The sequence below is a fragment of the Solanum lycopersicum genome, chromosome 8, assembly GCF_036512215.1.
Source record: "Solanum lycopersicum chromosome 8, SLM_r2.1".
NCBI classification, from domain to species: domain Eukaryota; kingdom Viridiplantae; phylum Streptophyta; class Magnoliopsida; order Solanales; family Solanaceae; genus Solanum; species Solanum lycopersicum.
In genome coordinates, this window is record NC_090807.1 from 64424850 (window position 1) to 64448050 (window position 23201).

A 23201-nucleotide genomic window follows, 5' to 3' on the forward strand; every position below is an offset into this window, starting at 1 on the left:
TTTAGAATTAATGTGGTACTGACAAATTACAGTTAATTTTTTCATGTCTCGTCTCTTTTTCAATATTTAGCATCTGTGTTTTCTTGATTGTTCTTTTTTAGCAGAGGACTTCATTTGGCAGCGTGATCTGCATCTTGGGAAATGCGTTAATTAATGGGACTTATGGCGTAGAGTCGATTTCTGATTCACTTCGCTTTACTGATAAGTGGATTGTTACTCTTGTGATTCTGATGATTTCTATGAATTGGATTTACAGCTATGTCTCACAGCCAATTTACTTAGCTTTGCTAATGTTTTTGTCGTTTATGGTGTTATTGTGATGTTTTTTAGCTTCAAGAAGGGTTATTGGCTGTGTTGACAGGTTCTATCCTTCCTTATCTTCCACGTGAGGATGATACTGCAATTGGGTTTGCTTTCCACAGAACTTTTTCTTTTACCACCAACCTTGAGTAGTCGCAATAGATTACCAAGTCTTTTGGATACAATTGCTAGGAAAAAGTATGGTTGACATTGTACTTGGTGCTTCACAACTCATGTTACTGTTAATGAAATGTTGTAGTTTCGTAAATGAGCTGAAAACTTCTATTGAATTGTAGTTTCCTTAGGATAGAAGTTCATAATTCTGATAATTTAGTTCATTACTTCCCTTTATAGAAAAGCAAACAAACGAGTTCATTACTTTGTTGCTTAAATTGCTAGCTTCAATACAAGAGATGGCTAGATGCGGCCTTCTACAGTTTGTTCCCAAGTGATTATGTTCCAGGGGCACCTCTCCTTCTGATTGGCTTTACTTGCAATTCCTCAGGATTTTTTGTAGGTATTGAACTTCTCTAGAAAAATCACTTTTTATTCTGCCCCTATATGAGCCCGCCAACATTGTGACTTAGCCAACCATCTCAGATCCTGCGATTACAACTAAGCACATGATGGTGGGTAAGTCAGTTTCTCCGCCCTATGGTATCAAAAGAACTGAAGATTGTAGGCATGAAACCAACCAATTGCTTTCTCCAGGCTTAATCTGATGAAGCTAATTGCTATAGTGTAGATGTTCTTCTGTGCTGGTGTCATGTTGTAACATGTTGATAGGTAATAATTTGTTCATATTTGTCAAAAAGGTAAATATATTTGGCTTGAAAAAACGAGTGGTGGATAGGACATGTCTATTGTTCATGTCTTGTTATTACATATTTACATTTAGTGCCTCTTATAGCCCACACATGAATTTGAACTCACTAATGGAGTAACTACTAACTAGATAAGCAAGAGTATCTTGATTAGACTCGACATGGTACTGACAAATTGCAGTTAATTTTTCCATGTCGTCTCTTTTTCATAACTTGGCATCTGTAGTATCTTGATCCTTTTCTTTAACAGTAGACTTCATTAGGCACTGTGATCTGTGTCCTGGGCAATGCACTATTAACTAAATGAGGTTTATGGTATATGCTTGATTGCTTATTCACTGAGCTTTATTGATAAGTGGTGTGTGTCCTCTTGTGATTCTGTTGATTTCTAACAAATAGGACTTACAACATTTGTCTTGTAGCTAATTTACTGCTATTGCTGATTTTTTCCTCGTTCCTCATGCAATTGTATATATTTTGATTTCTAGACGGATTGTTAGCTGTGCTTATAGATCCTCATTTCCCCATGTGATTGTGATGATATTGTAATTGGATTCAGTTTCCCAAAAATTTATGATTTACCAAAACATTTGAGTTATTGTTATGAATATAGTTGCTGGGAAATTGTTCTTGGTGAACAAAATGTTGTATTTTGAACTGGTGAAACTGTAGTGTCCTTGAGAAAGAAGTTCATAACCTTCATAACTAGTTCATTATGTTGGTTGCTTAAATTTGCTTTGGTAATCAAATTACTATTTCTTGAGAGATGCAAGAAATGCAGCACCTCTACATGCTTTTTGCTTTAAATGGTAAAGAATCTTCCCTAGTATTCGATTATGTTTGTTCAGGGACACTTCTGCCTGCTGATTGGTTGTAGTTAGTAACTTTTAAGCTTTCTTGGAGGGATTTTCAGTATAGAACTTCCCTTGTGAAATCAACATTTATCAGGTCCTCACATGAACCCGCCAACATGAGGGACATAGGCAACCACTTCAGATTGAAAGACAATGAAGCACGTGGTGGTGATTGAATCAGTTTCTCCACCCGATGGTATCAAAAGAACTCAAGATTTTTCAATTCGAGGGACAATGTTGTGTATTCCTTGAAAGAAACGAGTTCCTTGTGATGTGTTGAATCTTCAATGAAGTGACTACGAAAGTTGAAACCAATCCAGTTTATCATGGCTTAATCTGTTGAAGCTTACTGCTATAATGTCGATGTGCTTCAGTGCTTGTGTCATGCCTTTACTTGTTGATAGGCATTTGCTCCTCTTTTTTACCAGAAAGGTAAGCTTGAAAAAGAGAGTACTGATGGATACAACATGTCTGTTGCTCATGCCTTGCTTATTATGAGTATATATTTACATGAACGAAAGGTTTAGCGCCTTTTTTAGCCTTTACGTGAATCTGAACTCCCTGATGGAGCAACTAGATAAGTAAAGAGTTGCTAGCAGGGCTGCTGCAAACTTGAACTTGGTATCCACCATATACAAGTATGCAAAATCCAAGAAGTTTTGGTTATGTGAAAACTGATCATGTGGAGATCTTTACTTATTTATTTATTTTGCATTTTCTAGACTCTCCCAACAAATAAACACATTTGATTACACAAAAGTGATCTTCCATTAACGAAGGCACTAAAGTTATTTGGACTTTGTGGTTGGAGGACTAACTTATCCTACTAGTTGCAAATGGTAAAGGAGGATCTCCACTCTATATAAAAAGACAATTTCTTCATAAATTATTTATTGCATAAGTTATATGAGTTAGGAAGTAAATTACTCCTAATGTACAAAATTAAATAATATTTAATTTGTAATTTAGAAAATCACATTTTATAATTCAGAAACCTGTATAAATTATGAGGTAATGTATATATCATCTATTGCAACAAGCGTGGGTTAAAAATTAAGACAAGTTTGAACTTGACACGCATTATTAGTTCATCTCAAAATTATTGACAATTTAAAATTGTAAAAAATTTTGAAAATAAAATTAATAATTCACGTCAAAATTTAAGAATATTTTGATATATTATCTGATAAAAAATTTGAGAGTGTTTATTTTTAAACTCACCACACTTTTATGCCAAAAGAGAAAAGTGATAAGTTGCAGAATATATATATATATATATTAGTTTTGAAGGCAGAGAGATTTGGTTGGAAAACCAAAAACAAAAAGGAGGTAAAACACCGAAAGCAGTTGGGGGAGAGGAAGATGAACTTCCTCCGTAGAGTAATTTCCCCAGGCTCTCGTTCTCAAGTTTCTCAATTTGCGAATAGGTCCTTCAAAATTACACAAAAGCATTATGGGTCCATTGCTCAACCCACCTCAAGCTCCTTGGTTCATGGCATTCATCAATTTCATTGCCCAGTAAGTCAATTTTTTGTACATTTGAATGAATCTTTGAGATCGAGTTATGAGTTTTTAATTTCGTTTAAGGAAAATGAAATGCGACTTCAATTTTTTTATGAATAGGATGTGGTTGGAATCCTTGCAAAACTATCGGATTGCATAGCATCAAGGGAAGGAAATATTCTCAGTGCTGATATTTTTGTTCCAGACGACAATCATGTCTTTTACTCCAGAAGGTTATAGTTTTTCTCTGCATTTCATAATTGAGGTCTAAGGGCCAGGTTGCGTGTACATTTGAATGAAATGAATTCGAGTAGAATGGAAGGATATAGGAGATTCGTGTAGCTGAGCTCAATTTGTTAGGAGTTGATGCATAATTAATCGACTGATATCTCGTAATTTGTTCATAGAATCTGTTTTAATGACTGACATTTATTTCATAAGAGAAACTAAGTTTCCTTTAGAGCGTAAAAAAACTGAAGTGCCAAAGAGTTGAAACCTACTGCCCCTGCATCTACGATGTGGTCTATTGGTTAATAAAGTGGGTGAAGAAATCCTTGGAGATCATCTCAGTTGAGACAAATAATGTTTGGTGATTTGTTCGCATCTGCCTAAGCTGTTGTGGGGAGATTTATCTGGTACCCGTGCTGGTAGGCAGTAGCAAGTACCCGATGGAATGGTTGATGTGCTTTTTTAAGTCATTCCTTTTTTTGGTAAGTTGAAAAATAATATATCGTGCCTTTAAGACAAGGAAGATATTGCCCAGTGTTAAAAATCATCCTCCTCCTCCAACCATAAAAATTTGGTACTAATTGCCAAGGAAGCAAAATGGGGAAGGAGCATATAAATTGCATTGATAATTGTTTTACTCCTTTGATTTACGAGGCAATTGCTCGTTTTCCAACAATATTATGAACATATATTTTCTGTTCTGATGTAATTAATCAGTTGTCTCCACCTTTGTTTTCCTTTTTTTGTCTTCCAGTAAGTACAACAATTAGAGAAACTAATTATTGATGCAAATTACAGCGAGTTTCTCTTTGACCCTGCTAAATGGCCAAGAGAGCAAATGGATGCAGACTTCTCTAATCTAGCTAAAAAGTTCAATGCGATGAAGTCTGTCGTTCGGGTGCCTGATACTGATCCCAAATATAAGATTTCAATTCTAGCTTCAAAGCAGGTATTGGTTTTAAAACTTCTCAGAGCCTGTTTAAACTGTAATCAAGTTGAATTAAACAATTTTGGTGCAGGAGCACTGTCTTGTGGACTTGTTGCATGGTTGGCAGGATGGGCGGTTTCCTATTCACATAACTTCTGTAATAAGGTAAAGTATGAAATTTCTTCATTGTAGTGATTCAATGTCATTGTAAGGATTGTTTATGGTTTCATATGCTTTTCCATCAGCAACCATGAACGAGGTCCAAACACTCATGTGATCCGGTTTCTTGAGAGGCATGGGATTCCATACTATTATTTGCCAATGACTAAGGAGAATAAAAGAGAAAAAGAAATCTTGGATATAGTTGGGGATACTGACTTTTTGGTTCTTGCCAGATACATGCAGGTAATCAACTCACGAGACATAACTGTTAATCTTGTTTTCTCTTACATTGAGATAAAGGTTGATCTGGTCAAATAGGAAATTCTTTGTCATAAAATATGTTCTGGATCATTTTTCTATTGTCCAAACAAATTGATTTTAAGTAGTCCTTTGTATGCTTTGCCGTGACATGCACCTCTCTTACAGAGAAACAACTGTTTATCATGCAGCATGTTCTAGATTGCTTTTTTTATGGTCTAAATATTTTTGTTATCTGATTTTTTTATTACATGCACCACTAGACCTAGTACTTGGACCCTTAAGTTGCGTCTGTATAATACAAATCTGCAGTGATTTTATGCAGGTATTATCTGGGGACTTCTTAAAAAGCTATAAGAAAGATATCATTAATATTCACCATGGCTTGTTGCCATCGTTCAAGGGTAGTAATCCATCTAAGCAGGTTCCTTTCCTGTCTCCATTTCTTCAAGTGGCCATTTTCCTGTTTCTTTCTACGGAATTATAGCTTGATAAGATGTATTTATCTGTTGGTAGGCTTTTGATGCTGGCGTTAAGTTGATTGGGGCGACAACTCACTTCGTTAGTGAAGAACTAGATTCGGGACCAATCATTGAGCAACTGGTAATAGTTTTCATGTTTGAATCATGGTATTTATGTCATTTTTAAAGCGTCTTGTGTTTGTTTTATAAATTGAACTGCTTGGTAATATTCCTTAAAAGTGGTGATGATTTTAATCTTTATTATCTTTTCAGTACTTTTACTTGTGAAGCTAAAGGTACTCTGCTTCCTTCCAACATTCTCTGATAGAAGTATTCTGCAAAATAATTGACATATTCTTGTAGTTTGTGAGGTTGTATGTACAAATATTTAGTTTGACATAAGAAATGGTTTTCCAATAGGCTTGTTTTACTGGACCAGCTTTCCCTTGCTTTCACCTTTCTATACTTTCTCGTGCAACGATATTATGCATAACTTAGTGGTTTTACTTGGTTAAATTGTGATCTGAAGGCAAATGTTAGTCCTGCCAACACCAACAAGAACTAGGCCTCAGGCCCAAACAACATGTCATTGCTGTTGATTGATTCTATTCTTGTTATTTTAATCCTTTGCTTTTCCTCTCTTGTTCATGCATGGTTTTTTTCCTCCGATTTTTGTTTCTCCGTGTTATTTTATATTTCCTTACATGGACTTGATTGTTTCCTTCTTCATGCAAGTTTTCACCATCTCACCTTGTATTTATAGTTTCAACCTTCTAATTTATTCTTCAAATGTACAATAACTATCCTTGAAGTATCTTTGGGAGACTGGCTATCTTTCTAGTAGGTTCTGATTATCATCGAAAATTTGCACTCCCAGATTTTATTGTTGCAAGCTTTTGATCTTTCAGGTTGAAAGGGTTTCTCATAGAGATAATTTGCGGACATTTATACAAAAGTCTGAGGATGTTGAGAAAAGGTGTCTTGCAAAAGCAATCAAATCATACTGTGAACTGCGTATTTTTCCATATGAGGCGAACAAGACTGTTGTTTTTAGGTCCTGATTGAAAAGGAAGCTGTGGTAGCTGCATCATCTCTTTCCATTCTGTCCATCATTCGGGTGATCATCGATATCATCGTTATCACTCAGTTATCCAAGCAAAACTTCCACACAGGCCACTCCGAGAAGTAAAGACACAGAAGGTGTTTCATCTGGAAAAAGGAAAGAGAAATAAAGAGGTTTCATCTGAATTCATGTTTTAAAATTCCAATTTTTAAGACACTGTCTTGATATCTGTTTCCATCTTATCACATGCAACAGATATTTGTACAAGTTCCAAATTCTGTTCTTTGATATCAAAAGTGCCTCAAAGCTGCTTTCAATTGTTATAGAACTTTTAAACCTTTTGTCATTTGAATTATGTTTTTGGGTACTAATCATCTGGTGGTATCTGATTCCCACTGTCTCGATTAATTCAAATTTCCGTGCTATTAGGGATTTTTCCATTTTCAGGGCTCGAACTATGTTTTAGTGCATGCCATTTGAATTATGTTATTGTATGACCCTATGGTGATGAAATTCAAATTCCTTTTAGGGTCAAATTTTCATCTTGTTTTTAAGTTTGATTTAAATTACACCTCAGATGGTTGTCCTTCTCATGTTTTAAGCCATTTCATCCCTCATTCATTGTCTCTTTGCTCCTCTTTACATAATTATGATAACAAATTGATAGAGTTTGCTCCATTAATATAATGTGAGGAAAAGCTTCGTGAATCCCCTTTATGGTACAATATTCATGTAGAGCTCTTTAGATTATATACGTGTGATACATGTTCCTTTAGTTTCTCCAAGTAAAGCTCTTCGCATCACAATGCCTATCGTGTCAACTTGCCCTTTCATAAGTGGAGACAGAATAAAGCATCTTTTACTGTATGTTCTTGATTCAACACACTTCCACTGTAGTATTCGAGTAGCAACTGCTACTTCCTCTCGAACCATAATATTACTATTTAACTAGATGAAGTGGGAAATTGAATATAAACAAGAAAAAGTCCAGGAGAATGTGTTCTTTCTTGCAAAATTCTATTAAGTTTGGAATAATGAGTCTTTAGGTGAATTTACAAAATTCTTACAAACAAGATCTGTCTTACTGCCAATATATTAGATACTAACTCCAATTAGTAAGTACAACTTACATCTGAAGTATCATAAGACAGACAAACCAAGAACTATCTCAAACATTTTTATACATTAAAATAACACAAAAAGTGAAAAACTAAGTTAGTCTAAAAGCTTTTGTTGATTCTCAACATTGTCATTGATCCTTCAGTATCTTCATATAAACTGGTTTTATCTAGAAGCTTCTGAATTCCATCAATCCATTTTTGTTTATGGCTTTTGCTCTTGCACTTGAACTCTAGAAGACCCTGAGCTGTCTTTACTCTAAGGTACAAATCTAGGCTTTCAATCTCTTTGTTGAATAGCCATGGTTCACTTTCATCACACACTTCATATACTACACCTGTTGCACAATGAATGGCGTTAGGAGATGCAACACGAGTTTTCTTGAAATTGGAGCATAAATACATACAATCAGACTTCTCTATAACAATCATCTTGTTCATTTCACTTCAACACACAAGTCTTCTTGGCAACCGACTTTCTTATTTATATATTCTCTAAAATAGCATCTCGCTATAGCAGTCCAAAATAAAATCTGAACGAATGATGTTGTTATAGAGAGCTTACATTTGTTATTCTTAGAAAAAGCTCCACCAACATGTTTACTCTTCAACTTGATCACAACCTGTAAATTGATCCACAGTAGTTAGTACTTCCATTTTTGTTTCTGAATTTTATGGCATCTCAATATCTTGAAAGGGCTATTGACAGACCTGAGATTTTTTGTTTATATAAACAGAAACGCGTTTCCATCGTTGCATACCTAAGAATCCAGAATAAACAACAGCAAGTAGAATCAGCAACAGAAGAAAATAGTTGAACATACTGTATAATAACAAAAGGTATACTTAAAATAGTTCTTGCATATAAATCTGTATTTCACCTTTTCTTGTGAGATGCAGCAATTCACCCGCAAACGGAGAATCATGTTCATCCATGTCATTAGGGAAAACAGCAGCAAAACTTTGAGCTTCCACCATGCTTCTGTCACATGGACTTATTGATGCATTCCTCTTTGCTTCTTTTGGTAATCTTGACTTAAGAGCTGCTTCTCCTCTCAAAGCTTTTCATTCAAAGAAAAATAGGTACTGTTAATAATCAGGTATGATAAGTATCTCAAACACATTTGCAAGAGCATATTGTCACAATATCAACTACGTTTCAGTTCCAAACAAGTTGGGGCCGACTATGTGAATCCTTATTGTTCATGTCACTCATTAAGCCCGTCTTATTTCAATATTATAAAAACTTGGGGACGTTTGGACATGATTTCAAATCACTGATTTGAAGTCAAAACTTGAAACAGACTCCAAAATCCTGTGCCAAACGCCTTTTTAGTTTCTGTAGCACTAGAAGTTTTCTATAGTTTCTACCGATATATAAATCTTTAACATAGTACAGTCAAATCTCTCTATAATAACATTTCGCAATAACATCCAAGTGTTCTTTGGAACCGATTTTCATGTTATGTTATATTATATCCGTTCACTATAACAACATTTTGCTATAGCAGCCAAAAGATATTCATACAACGAAGTTGTTATTTGACTGTAAGTGACTAAATATGTACCTGTGGCAGCTGCAGCTGTTAGTGTGACAAGATCACTAGCACTATGTATGTCTACAGCTGATCTAACAACTGAGGCTACACGATCATGATCCGCCCCGGCTGATTCAGCCATTTCAAGGCAATGTGAGGCCAAGAGTTCAGTAGCTGATGCTAAAGCCGTGCTCATCTTTGAACTCGAACCGTTTGAGTTCTCTGCTGCTGCTGCTGCAGCCAATGCTGCAGCTAGTCCTGCTATGGATAGGACAGTGTGCATATGCGCGTTTTCTAGGCGTGCCTTTTCTTTCTTCTTGACTGAGTTATTGTTAGAATCCTTGTGATGGAACCACCTTCCAATCCCTCCGGCTTTTCGCCCATTTTGTGAATTCAACATCTTGGTCTCTGGCTGCAACAAAATCCATCACTCAGAAAAAGAATTGACAGGTTGAATTTTTATTTTTTTTCAACTCCTTTAAATTGGAATGTTGTGGATAGAAACTTAACCATATTTTATTCCAACAAATTAAGAGAAAAATGATAATCCGAGCTTCAAATATTTTCAAGTTCCTAAAAACAGGTCTGAGCAAATTTTGGAGTTTCTGAGACTTCACTCACAAAACTTCAAATTTCTTTCAAGTAAGATGCATATCCAAACACAAATTCATATTTCAAAAACTCAAATTTTCAAGATTCAACTTCAAAATCTATGACCAAACAAGACCTTAATATTGTTGAACTCAAAAGAAAGGAAGCCTTGATGTAACGCTAAAGTTGTCTTCTAGGTCACCGATTCGCGTCGTGGAAGCAACCATTAATATTTGTGTCAGGCTAGACTACACATCTCTAGGGTTGGCCCTTCCCAAGACAGTGCCAAAAAGATGGATGTTTCGTACACCAGACTGCCCCTTTTTATTCTTGACTTCAAAAGTTTAAAAAGCCTCCAACAATTCTAATGTCATCACCAAGCTCAAGACTCAAGAAATTCAAAAACTTGTAAACAAAGAACCTTTTTTTTTTTTTATTTCAACACAATAATACCATATCTTGGAAGGAAAAAAAAACATAAGCTAAAGACTTACTAGTTGTGGAGGTGGAGAAAGTGATTCATTAATCACACTAAATTTCCTTTCAAAACTATAGTGTTTCTGATTTTTAGCAAGAGCTTTTGATAATTCAGAAGCAGATAGACTCCATGATCTTGACAAAAAATCCATTGGTTCCATTGGTGTTTGTGGTTGATGAACAGAAGGCAATTCTACATCCATTTCTTCATCTTCTTCAACACTCATAAGCCAATTATCTGAATCATTATTCTTCTTCCACCCCAAAAGATAGTTTTCCTCCATAACAACTCTCTTTAGATAACTTCTCCTGTTAATTAATTAACCAAAAAAAAAAAGTGTAAGGCTACTAAGTGAAGTATAGCAGATTCAACTGAACACATTACTTTCAGATCAAATCACTCAGTACACGTGAGGGAAAAAACACTATTTTGACCGTGTTGACTTTTATGAGTGTGTTTAATACGACAGAAGTCATTTTTTCTGAAAAATATTATTTTTCCCATGTAAAAAAAAATTAATGATACTATCATCAAAATTGGAGAGTGTTGTTTTGATGAAATTTTTGATTTTCAAGATTAATAAGTATATATTAGTGTTGGTAAATAGGGAAAGAAGAATCTAACGGATTGATCACTAAATACATACAAATAAATATATATTTTGATATCACCACAGAAAACTTGATTCTTTCCTCCGTAAAAAATAAAAAAATTAATGAAGAAACACTTGCAAAAGACATTTGGTCCAGCTAGGCAGTAAACAACCATTGTATTTTCTTGACAAATAACTTCTATGATAATATCAGTATATTGAATCCGCCTCTAATTTTCGCGAAGCGGAAGAAAGGGAAGAAAATGACTTACCTTTTAACAAATGTGAGGATTGTATACACTCACTAATATTAGAAGAAAAAAGAACATAAAAACTTTGGTCTCAGCTTTAGTAGTAGATTGAGTTTATATATAGGAGAGACAACAAAGCAAACAACAGAGGTACATGATAACTAACATAGGCACACTTGGTCTCATGAGGACATGAAAAAAAAAAATTGTGTTATTTACGTATTCCAACGCAATATTCGTTAATTAAAAACTATATAATAAAATAAGATTAATTTGACTAAATCAAAGAAAACATTGTCCAGATTGAACGGACGTTTGTTTCCTAACGTTAAAACAGTTGTTACAAAAAGTTGGATTAATTTATACACAAGCACACGAGCTATACAGTGTGCATAAATAATAATGTATTCCAACTACTATTTATAACTTATATACCTGGACAATGTAACAAATTTCGATACAATTGATGCATTTAATCTATTATAGGATTTAAAATATCGAGAGATATAATGGAAGGTAACTGCATCCATTTACAATAGTTTGGAGATATATTTATCCTTTTCCCCTATTCGAAATTTGGATTTTATGGATTTGGACATTCGAGTTTGAAATCTATTATTTTTACTTATCAAGTGGTTTTTCCCATACATATACGACGCCTAATATAAGCCAAAATAGGAATTATAGGTGAAGTCAGAATTTAAACTTTATGAATTCTTACGATAAACTCAAATTAATATGTAGCTTAATAATAATTAAATTCACAACCAAATATGTAGAGATAATTACTAATGAATTTTTTAATACATATCTGAATAAAAGTTATTGAGTTTACATATATCATAGCTCCGGCCTCAATTTTTTATTAGATCCCTTTATTACATATGATTTTTTAGCTTACTAATTTCACTTCCTTAATTATGGGGGAGTTACCTGTAGTTATACGTTAGTTGATAAGATAATGTATATAATTTTTTTCTTATTTATAATATAAAAATATAAAAGATAAAATTCTTTTTCTACCAACAAAGGATAGTGGGGATCAAATCTATTATAACTTTCGGTGGTTGTCAACTTTGGGAGTATACAATATATTATATATTACAATGTTTTGTAAAACCGTGTTATAATAAATTGCATTTGTAAACCTTGGGTTTGGGAAGATAAATTTCTATGTAGGGACAAAAACTTTTATTTGTTTTAAGTTATGTTAATTCGAGTTTAATTTTTGTGACAGATATTTTAACTTTTTTTTAAAGTTTTTTTTTATTTAATCTTATCTCCGCTCTTTTGTGTGGTGTATTCATATTTTTTTATGAGAAAATCATATGTTTATGTACATTCTTAAAATAATTTAAGAACGAAATCTATATATTTTTAATCAAATTTTTGACTCCGTCATAATGAGATGGACGTATAAACGTGGATAGGGGCAATAATCTGTATAATTGTTTGGTAAAAAGATAGGGCTTGTAGGATAATGAACAGCAAAAAATCTTCAAGTGCAAGTGATCAGACTTTGACATGTTATTATCTTACATATAAAATTATATAACTCAAAAAGCTGACTTATAAAGTGGAACTCAGATAGCATTTTATGATGTTAGAAATAAAACAAGTTACCTATTACGCTTTCACCGTTTAAAAGAATGATCTTCTTTTCTTTTTAGTTTGTTTTAGAAAAAATTATCTCATTCTTCTTTTAAAAATATTTTAATTTCAGTTTTGCATGTGGTATGTTTAAGACATGAAAATTAAATGACAATTTTGTATATTTGACCTAACTAGAAACACAAGATTCAAAAATCTTCTTTATATTTTTAAATTACGTGTCAAGTCAAACCAGGTCATTCTTTGTGAAACGGAAGGAGTATAACATGTCAAGTATTATCTAGTTTACGTTTCAGTATTACTATTATTACGTTTAACTACTAACGTATTCGTCGATTTTAATATATTTGTTGTTTTCTTTGCTTCAATTATCGTATTACTGTTTATTATCGTTACTGATCTCTTCTTCATTGTTTTCAGCACGACTTTATCGCTACTGTAGTTGCTTTACACACTTATTTCTTGACATAATTTAGTACTACAACTGAAAGTTAAACAATCTATTTATACCTTTACACGATAAAAATATAAAAATACCATCGTTCCCAAATCTAACTTGCGAGACCATAATGTTACGTTTTGTTACAATAGATAAATACAACTCGATAATTAAATTATTAATTTCGATATACGTATGAAATTTAACCTCTTACATAAATAGCACTAGTATAGTGAATATAATGAATTTTTACTTGGAATCCCATGCGAGCACAATGATTTTGCTCCCATATTTAGGTGCTTTTTATTATTATTATTATTATTATCATTTCACGTGCCTATAGACAAGAGTGAATTATATAATCATTGTTTTACAACTTTAGGAAAATTAATAGCCACACTATGCTTCCATTTTACTCTCATTATTATTTCCATTGACATATGAAATCATGATATATGTCAAAACACTTGAGAATATTACTTTTAGACTCATGCCTAACCAATGGTTAATGGGGAAATTAAAGTAGAATTGAGCCACTAAACCAGCTCACATCATAATTGATCCAATTTTAAGTAACACTAATTAGCTAGGCATATTATATATACACTCAATACTCAATATCAAGCATATATGAAATGACAAGTATAATAATTTGTTATATTATTAGTGTAGTTTAACATGTGATGGTAGGTCAGTTATTATTATTATTTTACATATATATACCAATAGAAGTGAATCTATCATATGTTAATTCAGTAATTTTTATTTTACATTAATCGATAAACTTCAAATCTTAAATATGACTCTGTTTATTAGATAATCGCTTAATATTCTCCATTGCATATACCACATAATTGTTAAAGATATTTTATGAACATGATCATTTTTTTCGTAAACGAAAAGGTATATATATATATGATGTAAAAATAATTTGATATTCATATATAACTCAAATTTCAGCTTGGTGGTAAAGAAAGAGAAACAATTTCAAAAGAAGCCTGAAAAACATCAAACACACAAATATTCTAATTGAACTGGTGAAACAAATGACGAGAAACTGTTTTTTACCGTGCATTTTTTGAGTGATTTAGTTTGAGGAAATAACTAAAAAATCATATTTTATAACATAAATATTACACAGATACGTGATGAGAAAAACCTTTATTTTGATCCCGAAGAAATTAAGGAAAACTATGATATTTCTTCTAATTAATTGAATTATTGGTAGGATAATTCAACAAGGATTTATATTTGCCCCCCTCATTGTCATTGACTTGTGAAAAAAGCAAGTGTAAAATTTTCAAACAAAAGGCTTTATTGTTAGTGGGGAATATAATATATAAGTAGTCCCAATCAATTTTGAAGGGAATATTAATCTTTTACATCCATTTTGGAAAAGCTTGTCTATTACAAAGTGGAAAGGTAAAATGAAATGTTTTTAAAAGCCAATGTGATTTTAATAAAAAGAGTTTTTAAGATTTTGCTTTTTACACACTCTTATGGAAAAAGACAACTTTTCATAATTTCATTTGCTTTCTACTCACGCGTCAATATTTTTTTTAACCCTCTTTTTCTTTATATATGGCCCTAAGGAGATATGACTTTTTATGATTTATTATAAATGTTATTCTAGGGTGTGTTAAAATATATATTTTTGAATTTAAGTGATTTTCTAATTTATATTTTGATATTTGATCAGTATGTATGTTATCTATATGATATGAGATTGTGAGGGGATAGTATATATCGAATGTCACTTATATAACTTGTTCAATTGAATACTGAAAACACTGATGTGAAAAGATACATATTTGTCTCTTAATTTTAGTTGGTCATGAATCATGAGCAAAGGATTAGCACTTGGCAAGAACGGGTTAGGGTTAGGGTTTGGGTAATGAATCGAGTTAGAATTATGACTCATAATACAATGGGAATCCTAGTTGGCAACGTTGATGTGGGGAGCTAATCCCATGTGGCTTGTCACATCATTAAATACATACCATTTTTTCCCCCAAAATATAGTGGTCTATTGGGAAATTTTGATCCTTTAGTTTTCTCTTTTGAAAAACTAATTTTTTAGAGAAACGTTTAACCAATCAAACATTTAAAAAAAAACTTGAAAAATATTTCTGTATACGAAACACACCCTCAGTTATAGTCTCGAAAAAATGATCAATAAAATATAAAATATGAAAGAATTGTTTTTTCTTGAACTTTCACCAAGGATGTTCGATAAATAAAAATCGAATGTACATTAATTTTTTTTTATATATTTACAATATAATTTTTTTAAAAAGGATTTCTGTAAATAACCTCCATCACCCCTAGACTGATTGCTAATCAAAGCCAAATGAAATGCATTTAGGTATGATTTGATTGAAATTTTTTTATATATAATTATGAAAGTATTTTGAGGTGAAAAAACTACCAATTCTGTGGAGCCATTGAAAAGAATCGTCACACTAAAATGAATGACACAAAGTGGCTTAAAGATATATACATTTAACATGCGTAATCATATATAATTAATTGTCTAATCAGATACTTTGTGCATATCATACGTAATTACGAATCATTAAACATACAAAGTTATGAAATTTAAAAGGGGGGTAATTAGACTATGAGTTTATATAGCTTGAATTGTTTGAGCTTTAAACTTTTCCAACAATGTGATAAAAGTAGCTTTTAAATTGAAAAAAGATGAAAAAAAAATTTAACTAAAGACGAATACACAAGTAACTTTTACACTTAACATCGCAAGTAGAGGACATACTAGTAGTATAAGTTAAAATTTTAATCAACGAGGCTTAAAATTAAATATGAAAAAGTAGAACACACGAATAAGTTGAAAGAGGTTCAGTATTTACGATATACATAAAAAAAAATAATTATATATAAACAACATAATTTTACAGTGAAAAAAGTTTTGAAAAAATATCGAACCTTTATTACCTTGCTAAACATCATATTATACTAAGTGTGAATACTTTAATGAATTTAAAATTCATAAAAGTTGTATTTATACTGTAGGCATAATACATATATTAGATCCTAAACTTGGCTTCAAATTTTAATTTTGACCTCCAGCTTTGATAATGCACAAACAGACACTTCAACTATCCAACTTTTAAATAAATAAACACATTGATCCTACATAGCATAATACGCGTAGGACACCACGTAGGACAAAAAATGACATGTAGGACATGCTATTTATTCAACTTTATACAAATTTAAGTGTCTACTTATGCACACTCAGAGTTAAAGGGCATAAATATGATTATAAGCTAAGTTAAAAAATACATTTATGTATTATGCCTATAATATAAATAGAAATGGTACCCAACAATTTAGAACATCACAAATTAGATAAAGAGTTATCATAATGATGAAATAGATACATTTTCAAATAATTGTATCGGTAAAAATCTTTAAACACAGACTAACTTGTTTATCTACTACTCTAGCCCTAAATGAATTGTCTTTCATATTATTCTGTTATGTAAATTTTCTTTCTGGGTTTTTTTGTTATTATTTTTTTTATTTAAATTTGTTTATCCGATTTGAATTTGACACAAAAAGAAAAAAGAAACAAGAAAAAATCACTTTTGAACGTATACTCTTAAATATGTTATAAATATGTTACGTGGACAGTTAAACTTAAAGAGTTGTCAAAAAAGAAAAAAGATGTTCATCTTTGAACAAACAAAAAAGAAAAGTAAAACAAACAAATTGAATGGGAGTAATTTTTAGGTTATTAGAGTGAATTGCTAATTTTCCACAAAATTGATGTTTCAAATTTAGTAAAATGAAACAAAGGGAGAAAATATTGAGAGAAAAAAAATTGAACATCCACATTTTATTTTATTTTTTATTTTTAAAAAATGCCTCTTAAGCATAATCTTGATAGTTCAGAGAGGCCCATAAATAAGCCCAATTAATCCACCACCAATTAGAGGCCCAACCCAACAGATCCAGTTCTGTGAGAACTCTCCAATAACCACAGCAGGCCCAGATGATCTAAGCTGGATTCATTGACCCATTACTAAATGGGCCAGCAGCCAAAATATATTTGAAAAAAAAATAATTTAAGCACACAACTTATTTTATCATATTCTCTAAGATTTTCTTTCATTTGTAAAAAATAATAACAATCGCTATTCTGTACTCCCCAATTCTTGCGTATGCAAGACGCAATAAAGAGATATAATCTTCCTATCGGAAGATTTTTCATTTCAAAACTCAAACTAAAATTTTTAACAGAAATATACACTTGTGCTTTAAAAAGAATTTATTTAGTACTTCTCTATTTCAATTTATTTGTTTAATAATTACAATCTTCTTATTAATAAAGACTCGGTACAACTCCCTAAACAAAATGAACAACTTCCCCCTACATTAATCATCCCAACTTACATCATTGATCTAAGATCTCATAGACTTATACGAGTAAATCATGCAAATAAAGCAATAAAAAATAGGTGTTCCACCACATTTAGTAAAGTTCTTGCAGGGCGATTTCTTTATTTTTACCTTCAAATCTCAAAATCTTCTATATCAAGTCAAAACAAGACAAATAAATTAAAACGCAAAGAACTTTTATTTACATCAAAACGAACATAGTCACTCCCGAATATGTATAAACATACAAGTAATGTTACAATAAAAGAAATACAAATACATATCTAATGCAGGAACAAACAGGAAAAAAAACACACTAAAACAGAGTACAGGCAATGCTTCTAGTAAGTAGCTGCTGGTTGTTGCAGATTGAGATGAGGGGGTTGTGCTCTAAAAATTGACAAAGTTTCAAGTAGATGATGTTTTGCTTTATCAAAATTCACAAACCCCATGAACCAGAAATCATGACCATCGATGGTAACAATCTGAATGTACCTCTCTGGTGGAGACTCTTTCATCACTATTGGGTTTATAGTCCCAATATTTCCCAACGGTACTGCTACCTGTACACAAAGTGATAAATAAACACTCAACTTTTAATAGGCACATCTAAACGTCGCAACTTATGTACGGCGACAAAAACTTATAAAGAATTCAAAATCTAAACAAGTAAACATACTATCTAAACATAAATTTATATATATATATGTATACCCAATACTAATATTTTCTAGTGGAGGGGTTTTGATAAAAACTGACATACACCTTTACACGTCTAAAGGCACATCTAAACATCTCAACTCATCTATTATATGAGCTAAAGACTCTAATATACAGAATAATCATTGAGACACCTCCAAAATCTCTGTCACTTCAATATTCAATTTAACCAATTTGCACTTTATTAAAGCAAAATATACTTAAGCCCCTTATAGCTAGCATATTGCTCTTAAATTTTTTCGTGTCAAATCAAAATCAGACAAAAAAATTAAAACGACGAGTGTAATTGTTTGGATTGTGTTATACCTTGTAGTAGCTCCAGGCCTCCTGACCAGATGGAGCTTTGTATGATAATGGCCGATCGCTGCAAAAAGCAACTTTAGTAGTTGACAGATAGAGTGTACCAGCAACAGGCCCAGTCGCAGTAGAAAGATAACAAGCAAACGTCTTTTTCAGCTGTTCATTAGGATCTGCTCCAAAAATCTGCTTGTAAAGAGGCTCAAATCCACCCTCTGTCAACGCCTTAGCTGTCAAATTAAGTTTTCCCCATGCCGCTTCTGTAACTGACGGTCCAGCTTTCACTGCAACAGAAATCATTAGTAATGATTTTGACTTATCGCGGTCTATAATAACTATTAGTTGAGTGACTTACGATTATACCAAATGTTGCGAGCTATGTTCTCAGCTCTGTTACTCCATGAATTGAACACATTAACAACGGAATCAAGTGGGTTATTGCTAGGCTTATCAATTGGGGAATAAACAACATAAGGCTGTGGCTGAAACTCTTCTCTTTGATCCTCAGCTCTCCATGAAGCAGCTTTCTGATTGTCTGGATGACAAGTTGGAACTGCAGGCGGACCCATAATATGGGTACCCCATTTTTGGGGATCCATTTCTGGTGCTTGTGGATCTGAAGATGATGAAGAAACAGAAGGTATTTGAGACTCTGATTTTTTAAATTTGGGTTGATTTTCGTCTCCTGTGCCTGTCATGATTCGAGAAATTGATTGTAAATTGCTTTGAGTAGTTGAATTTTGAGTGAATTTTGTCTTAAGAGATACACAGTTATTGGAATTATAATAATTTATAGATGATGATTATGTAGAACGTGTACGCGTTTTCATTTTCTTTTGCTTCGTTAATAAGATTATACATTAGAAAATTTTGATCAAAAATATAGTTGAATTGTTTTGTAGTTTCTAGAAGAAAGTCAGAAACATCCACGAAATTCTATGCTCTACCCAAATAATAGAATTATTATTTTCATATTAAAAAAACAGTGAGATATAATAATGACACGATATATAGATATATTTTTTAATTTGATATCGATATGTATTTATATCCTTAATTTTTTGATTAAACACAAGTAGATTTTTAAGTTTTTATAAATTTGAAAAGTAGATATATACATCTGCATCTTATATGATATCCTACGTTATCATATAATATTCATTTATTTACTTGTTCAATTTAATATAAATTTTAATATTATATAAGAGTATAAATATAAATTAAGATAAAGTTTGAAAAGCACGTTAAAGCATAAAATAATTACTCATGAAAAATATATTTTTTTTATTTTATTCTTCGTACCAAAAGATTTTGGACTAAATGATTTTTGAGTGAGAAATGGACACTGTAATTTGTACTCGGTCATGTCATATTTATTTATTTTATCTATATATATATTTGATTTATAATATGATGTACTCGTCAAGAATATTTCGTTTTGAGAGAGATTATTTCTCTAGTAAATTTGTGCTTTTTATTTAATGTTAGCTTTTTATTGGTATTTGTGTTAGAAAAGAAATAATAGAAAAATCAAATTTTTGAAGCAATGAAATGATAAAGTATTTTTATTAGGATAGGATAAAGCTTGAAACATGTAAGTAATTTAATACGCCACTTTAAAGAACAATTTGTATTTAGAAAACTTGAAAGAAGATTTTCTTATATTTTTTTATGAACAAATAATTTTTTACGAGACAGTTCGCTTCTTTTTAAATAATTACGTTTTTTTAGTTGTTTCTCTTTTTTAAAAAGATAATACTTTTGTTGCTTTCTATCTGAATATACAATACGAATTCTTTCGTCTCATATTAATTGATCAGTATATTAAAAATGATTGTTCTGTATTAGTTGATCGTCTAACTAAATTAAAAAAAAACATTAATTAAATTTTTACTATAGTACCTTTGTTATTTTAATTCTTTTGAAATTGTTCACATTGGTATGTAAAATTACCAAAAAGTTTTTTAAATGTGAATTAGTAAACTTATCTTTGTATTAATGATTCTTAAGCATCATATAAAATGAAAAGTGATCAACTAATATAAAACAAAGGAAATAATATGAAATAATTATTTTGAGTGAGATGATCAAGTATGCAGGCAATAAAAATTACTCCATATTATTTTGCATGGTATTTAAAAATCATAAATAAAAAGATAATTTTACGAATTCACCTCTTAAAAAATTTCTTAAAAATCTTACAAATAAATATAATTTTTAAAAAATACAAAAATAATATTTAAAAAAATTATTATTACTTTTTTAATATAATATAAAATAATTATTTTTAATATAATAATCTCCAACAAATACGGGAAAGGAGGAGTAACAAGGTAAGGTGAGCAAAACTATAATCATTGGGAAATGAGGTTTTGAAATCATAATTAAACTTAAACAAATGAGAATTTAATACAAAAAAAAATCTTTTGATTTGTTAACATAAACAGTAAATAAAAATAACTAGAAAGAAAATATGAACATGGAGTAAAAATTTAGAGGTGTGAAAATGGGATGCTCCAATCCAACCCAGCCAACCCTAACGGGCTAAAGAGTTAAATAGGTTGGGGCAGGCTGACCCTTTTAAATAAAGGATCAATAAAATAGTTGGCCACGGGTTGGGACAGTTAGCCCTTCAACCAAAAAATGAATAATATTATTCTCTTAAAAAGAGTATCGAATGTTGACGTCTATGAACACGATATCAATTCATACAACAATTCATTTATCAATCACACACTTCAGTGAATATTTATAAAAATACATTTATGAATCACACAGTTAAATGAATACTTACGAAAATACATAATAGTCAACGTAAGATTTAGCTGATAAATGTTTGATCATTCCATCATTTGTCCCACAAAAAACTAGCTGGTATAAAAGATCTCCAGCAACACAAGGCCGACTAAATACTTAACAAATCTAAATTTCTAAATATTACATGACTCGTTAATTAATGTTTTACAACTCCGCTTCTACTTTCACCATCAATTACATTTGAATCAACATGTGATATTATTTCCTTAAGAAGTTCATCTTCATTTACAATTCACCATGCAAGATGATACATTGCAAAATACTTGATTTTTTATTTTTCAAAAATATTTATTCATAAAACACTATTAATAATATATATAAAAATATTTTAAAAAATTAATAACCCACGGACTGGCCTCAGAGGCTTGTGGATTGGACCTACGAGGTCAACGGGTCAAATAGAGCGAACTAAAAAATTTCGTTTATAAATAAACCAAAAATATTAAACCCAACCCTACTTATTTTAAGAATTGGGTTGGACCGACCTCGCAAGCCAAGCCTATTTTAACGGCTCTAATAATATAATCGAAAACTTCAAAGTAAATACCCAATATTAAGTGTGAAAGCAAGAAGCAAAGTCAACAAAGCAATTTACCAAAATGTGGTACAAACTCCAAATTTTTAAACTGGTTGTTTTAAATGATAGATCTCGATGCATAGTTTGATGAAATTAGTAAAAAATGTCTTTATTGCACGTCCATTTAATCAGTGATAGTGAATTATTACGAAAAATTTAAAATTTAGATTTTTAATATTAAAATTTAAAAATTATATATTTGAATTATTCTAATCTATTCAGACTACTTAGAGAAGTGTCAATCAATTTTCAAAAGAAAAATAAAATTAGATAAATAAAATATTTAAATTTCTAATTTTATCGCAATACATCCAATTATAATCACACGATATGATCTTTTAATTATAAATTCACATATCTATATTTAAATATTTTATAAAAAAATATATTTTTGGTTGCATGCATGCTATATATAGCCCAACATTTTGAAAGCTACTATCTTCGTAGTTCCAAGATACTTTGTACTTTATCATACTTTATTTGTTTTTAGAATAAATTATATAAATTTTGATAGGATTTTATATATATTAGTTTTAAAAAATATAATAGACAATTTATTCGAAAAACTTACATGAACTAATAAGATGAAAGTCACTTGTTTTAGTAAATGACTCACCAATTCCATATTTATTTACTTATCCACAAATGAGATTTACAGACCAAAAATAAAAGTTGAAGATATTTTTTTATTTAATAAGTGGAAATAATACATTATCGCAGCTTTGTCAAGTCCATCCTAAGCATTTCCATCACCTGTTCTAAGGATATTACCGTTAGGAGCGGCTCAAATGTATTAGTGATTTAAAATTAAAATTAAATAGTGTCTTAAATTTAAATTGTTAATAATTTTTTACATAATTTATTTCTTCTAATTTTTACTTTATAATATAATCATTCTTATTTTAAATTATTTTTCATAAGATATGTCAAATTTCTTCTAATAATCCTTTCATTTTTCATGAAATGTTTATTTTTTTACAAATAGTATTCAATATTTATTACAAAATAATAACTTATAACTTATTATTATAAAAATGAGGCCCTTCAAATTTGGTGACCTAATGTACATGTCATTTTTTAACACTATCAAGCTACCTCTGAATACAGTTTGATAAAAAAATAAATCATCAAATAAATGAAACTATTCTAAACCAGAAGGTATACAACACGGGGACTTTCGAGAATCGGCC

The 23201-nt window shown here is 31.0% G+C and overlaps 3 protein-coding genes across 4 annotated transcripts; 1 reads left to right on the forward strand and 2 right to left on the reverse strand.

The window, feature by feature from the left end:
* Positions 1-104: 104 nt before the first annotated feature.
* On the forward strand, positions 105-9693 carry LOC101259867 (formyltetrahydrofolate deformylase 2, mitochondrial). 2 transcript variants are annotated; one of them, XR_011211316.1, is made up of 11 exons: positions 1394-3496; positions 3602-3714; positions 4508-4658; positions 4729-4802; positions 4883-5042; positions 5383-5481; positions 5574-5660; positions 6427-6754; positions 8437-8539; positions 8600-8799; positions 9277-9693. XR_011211316.1 is itself a non-coding variant. In XM_004245732.5 (8 exons), exons 1-8 carry the CDS (start codon positions 3209-3211, stop codon positions 6577-6579), a joined length of 1125 nt encoding a protein of 374 aa, XP_004245780.2. In that variant the 5' UTR covers positions 105-3208; the 3' UTR covers positions 6580-7117. The 2 variants fall into 2 exon arrangements, 1 of the variants encoding a protein (XP_004245780.2); XM_004245732.5 differs by lacking the exons at positions 8437-8539; positions 8600-8799; positions 9277-9693 and having other exon boundaries at positions 105-3496; positions 6427-7117.
* On the reverse strand, positions 7582-11543 carry LOC101259563 (VAN3-binding protein). The gene is made up of 7 exons (XM_004245731.5): positions 11171-11543; positions 10323-10614; positions 9268-9649; positions 8581-8760; positions 8411-8460; positions 8265-8322; positions 7582-8037 (listed from the first exon to the last, which is right to left on the reverse strand). Exons 2-7 carry the CDS (start codon positions 10587-10589, stop codon positions 7802-7804), a joined length of 1173 nt encoding a protein of 390 aa, XP_004245779.1. The 5' UTR covers positions 10590-10614; positions 11171-11543; the 3' UTR covers positions 7582-7801.
* Positions 11544-17780: 6237 nt separating this feature from the next.
* LOC101259275 (GEM-like protein 5) lies at positions 17781-19604 on the reverse strand. Its single transcript, XM_004245730.5, has 3 exons — positions 18973-19604; positions 18627-18901; positions 17781-18163 (listed from the first exon to the last, which is right to left on the reverse strand). The coding sequence occupies exons 1-3, from the start codon at positions 19313-19315 to the stop codon at positions 17942-17944; spliced, it is 840 nt and encodes a 279-aa protein (XP_004245778.1). The 5' UTR covers positions 19316-19604; the 3' UTR covers positions 17781-17941.
* Positions 19605-23201: the final 3597 nt, after the last annotated feature.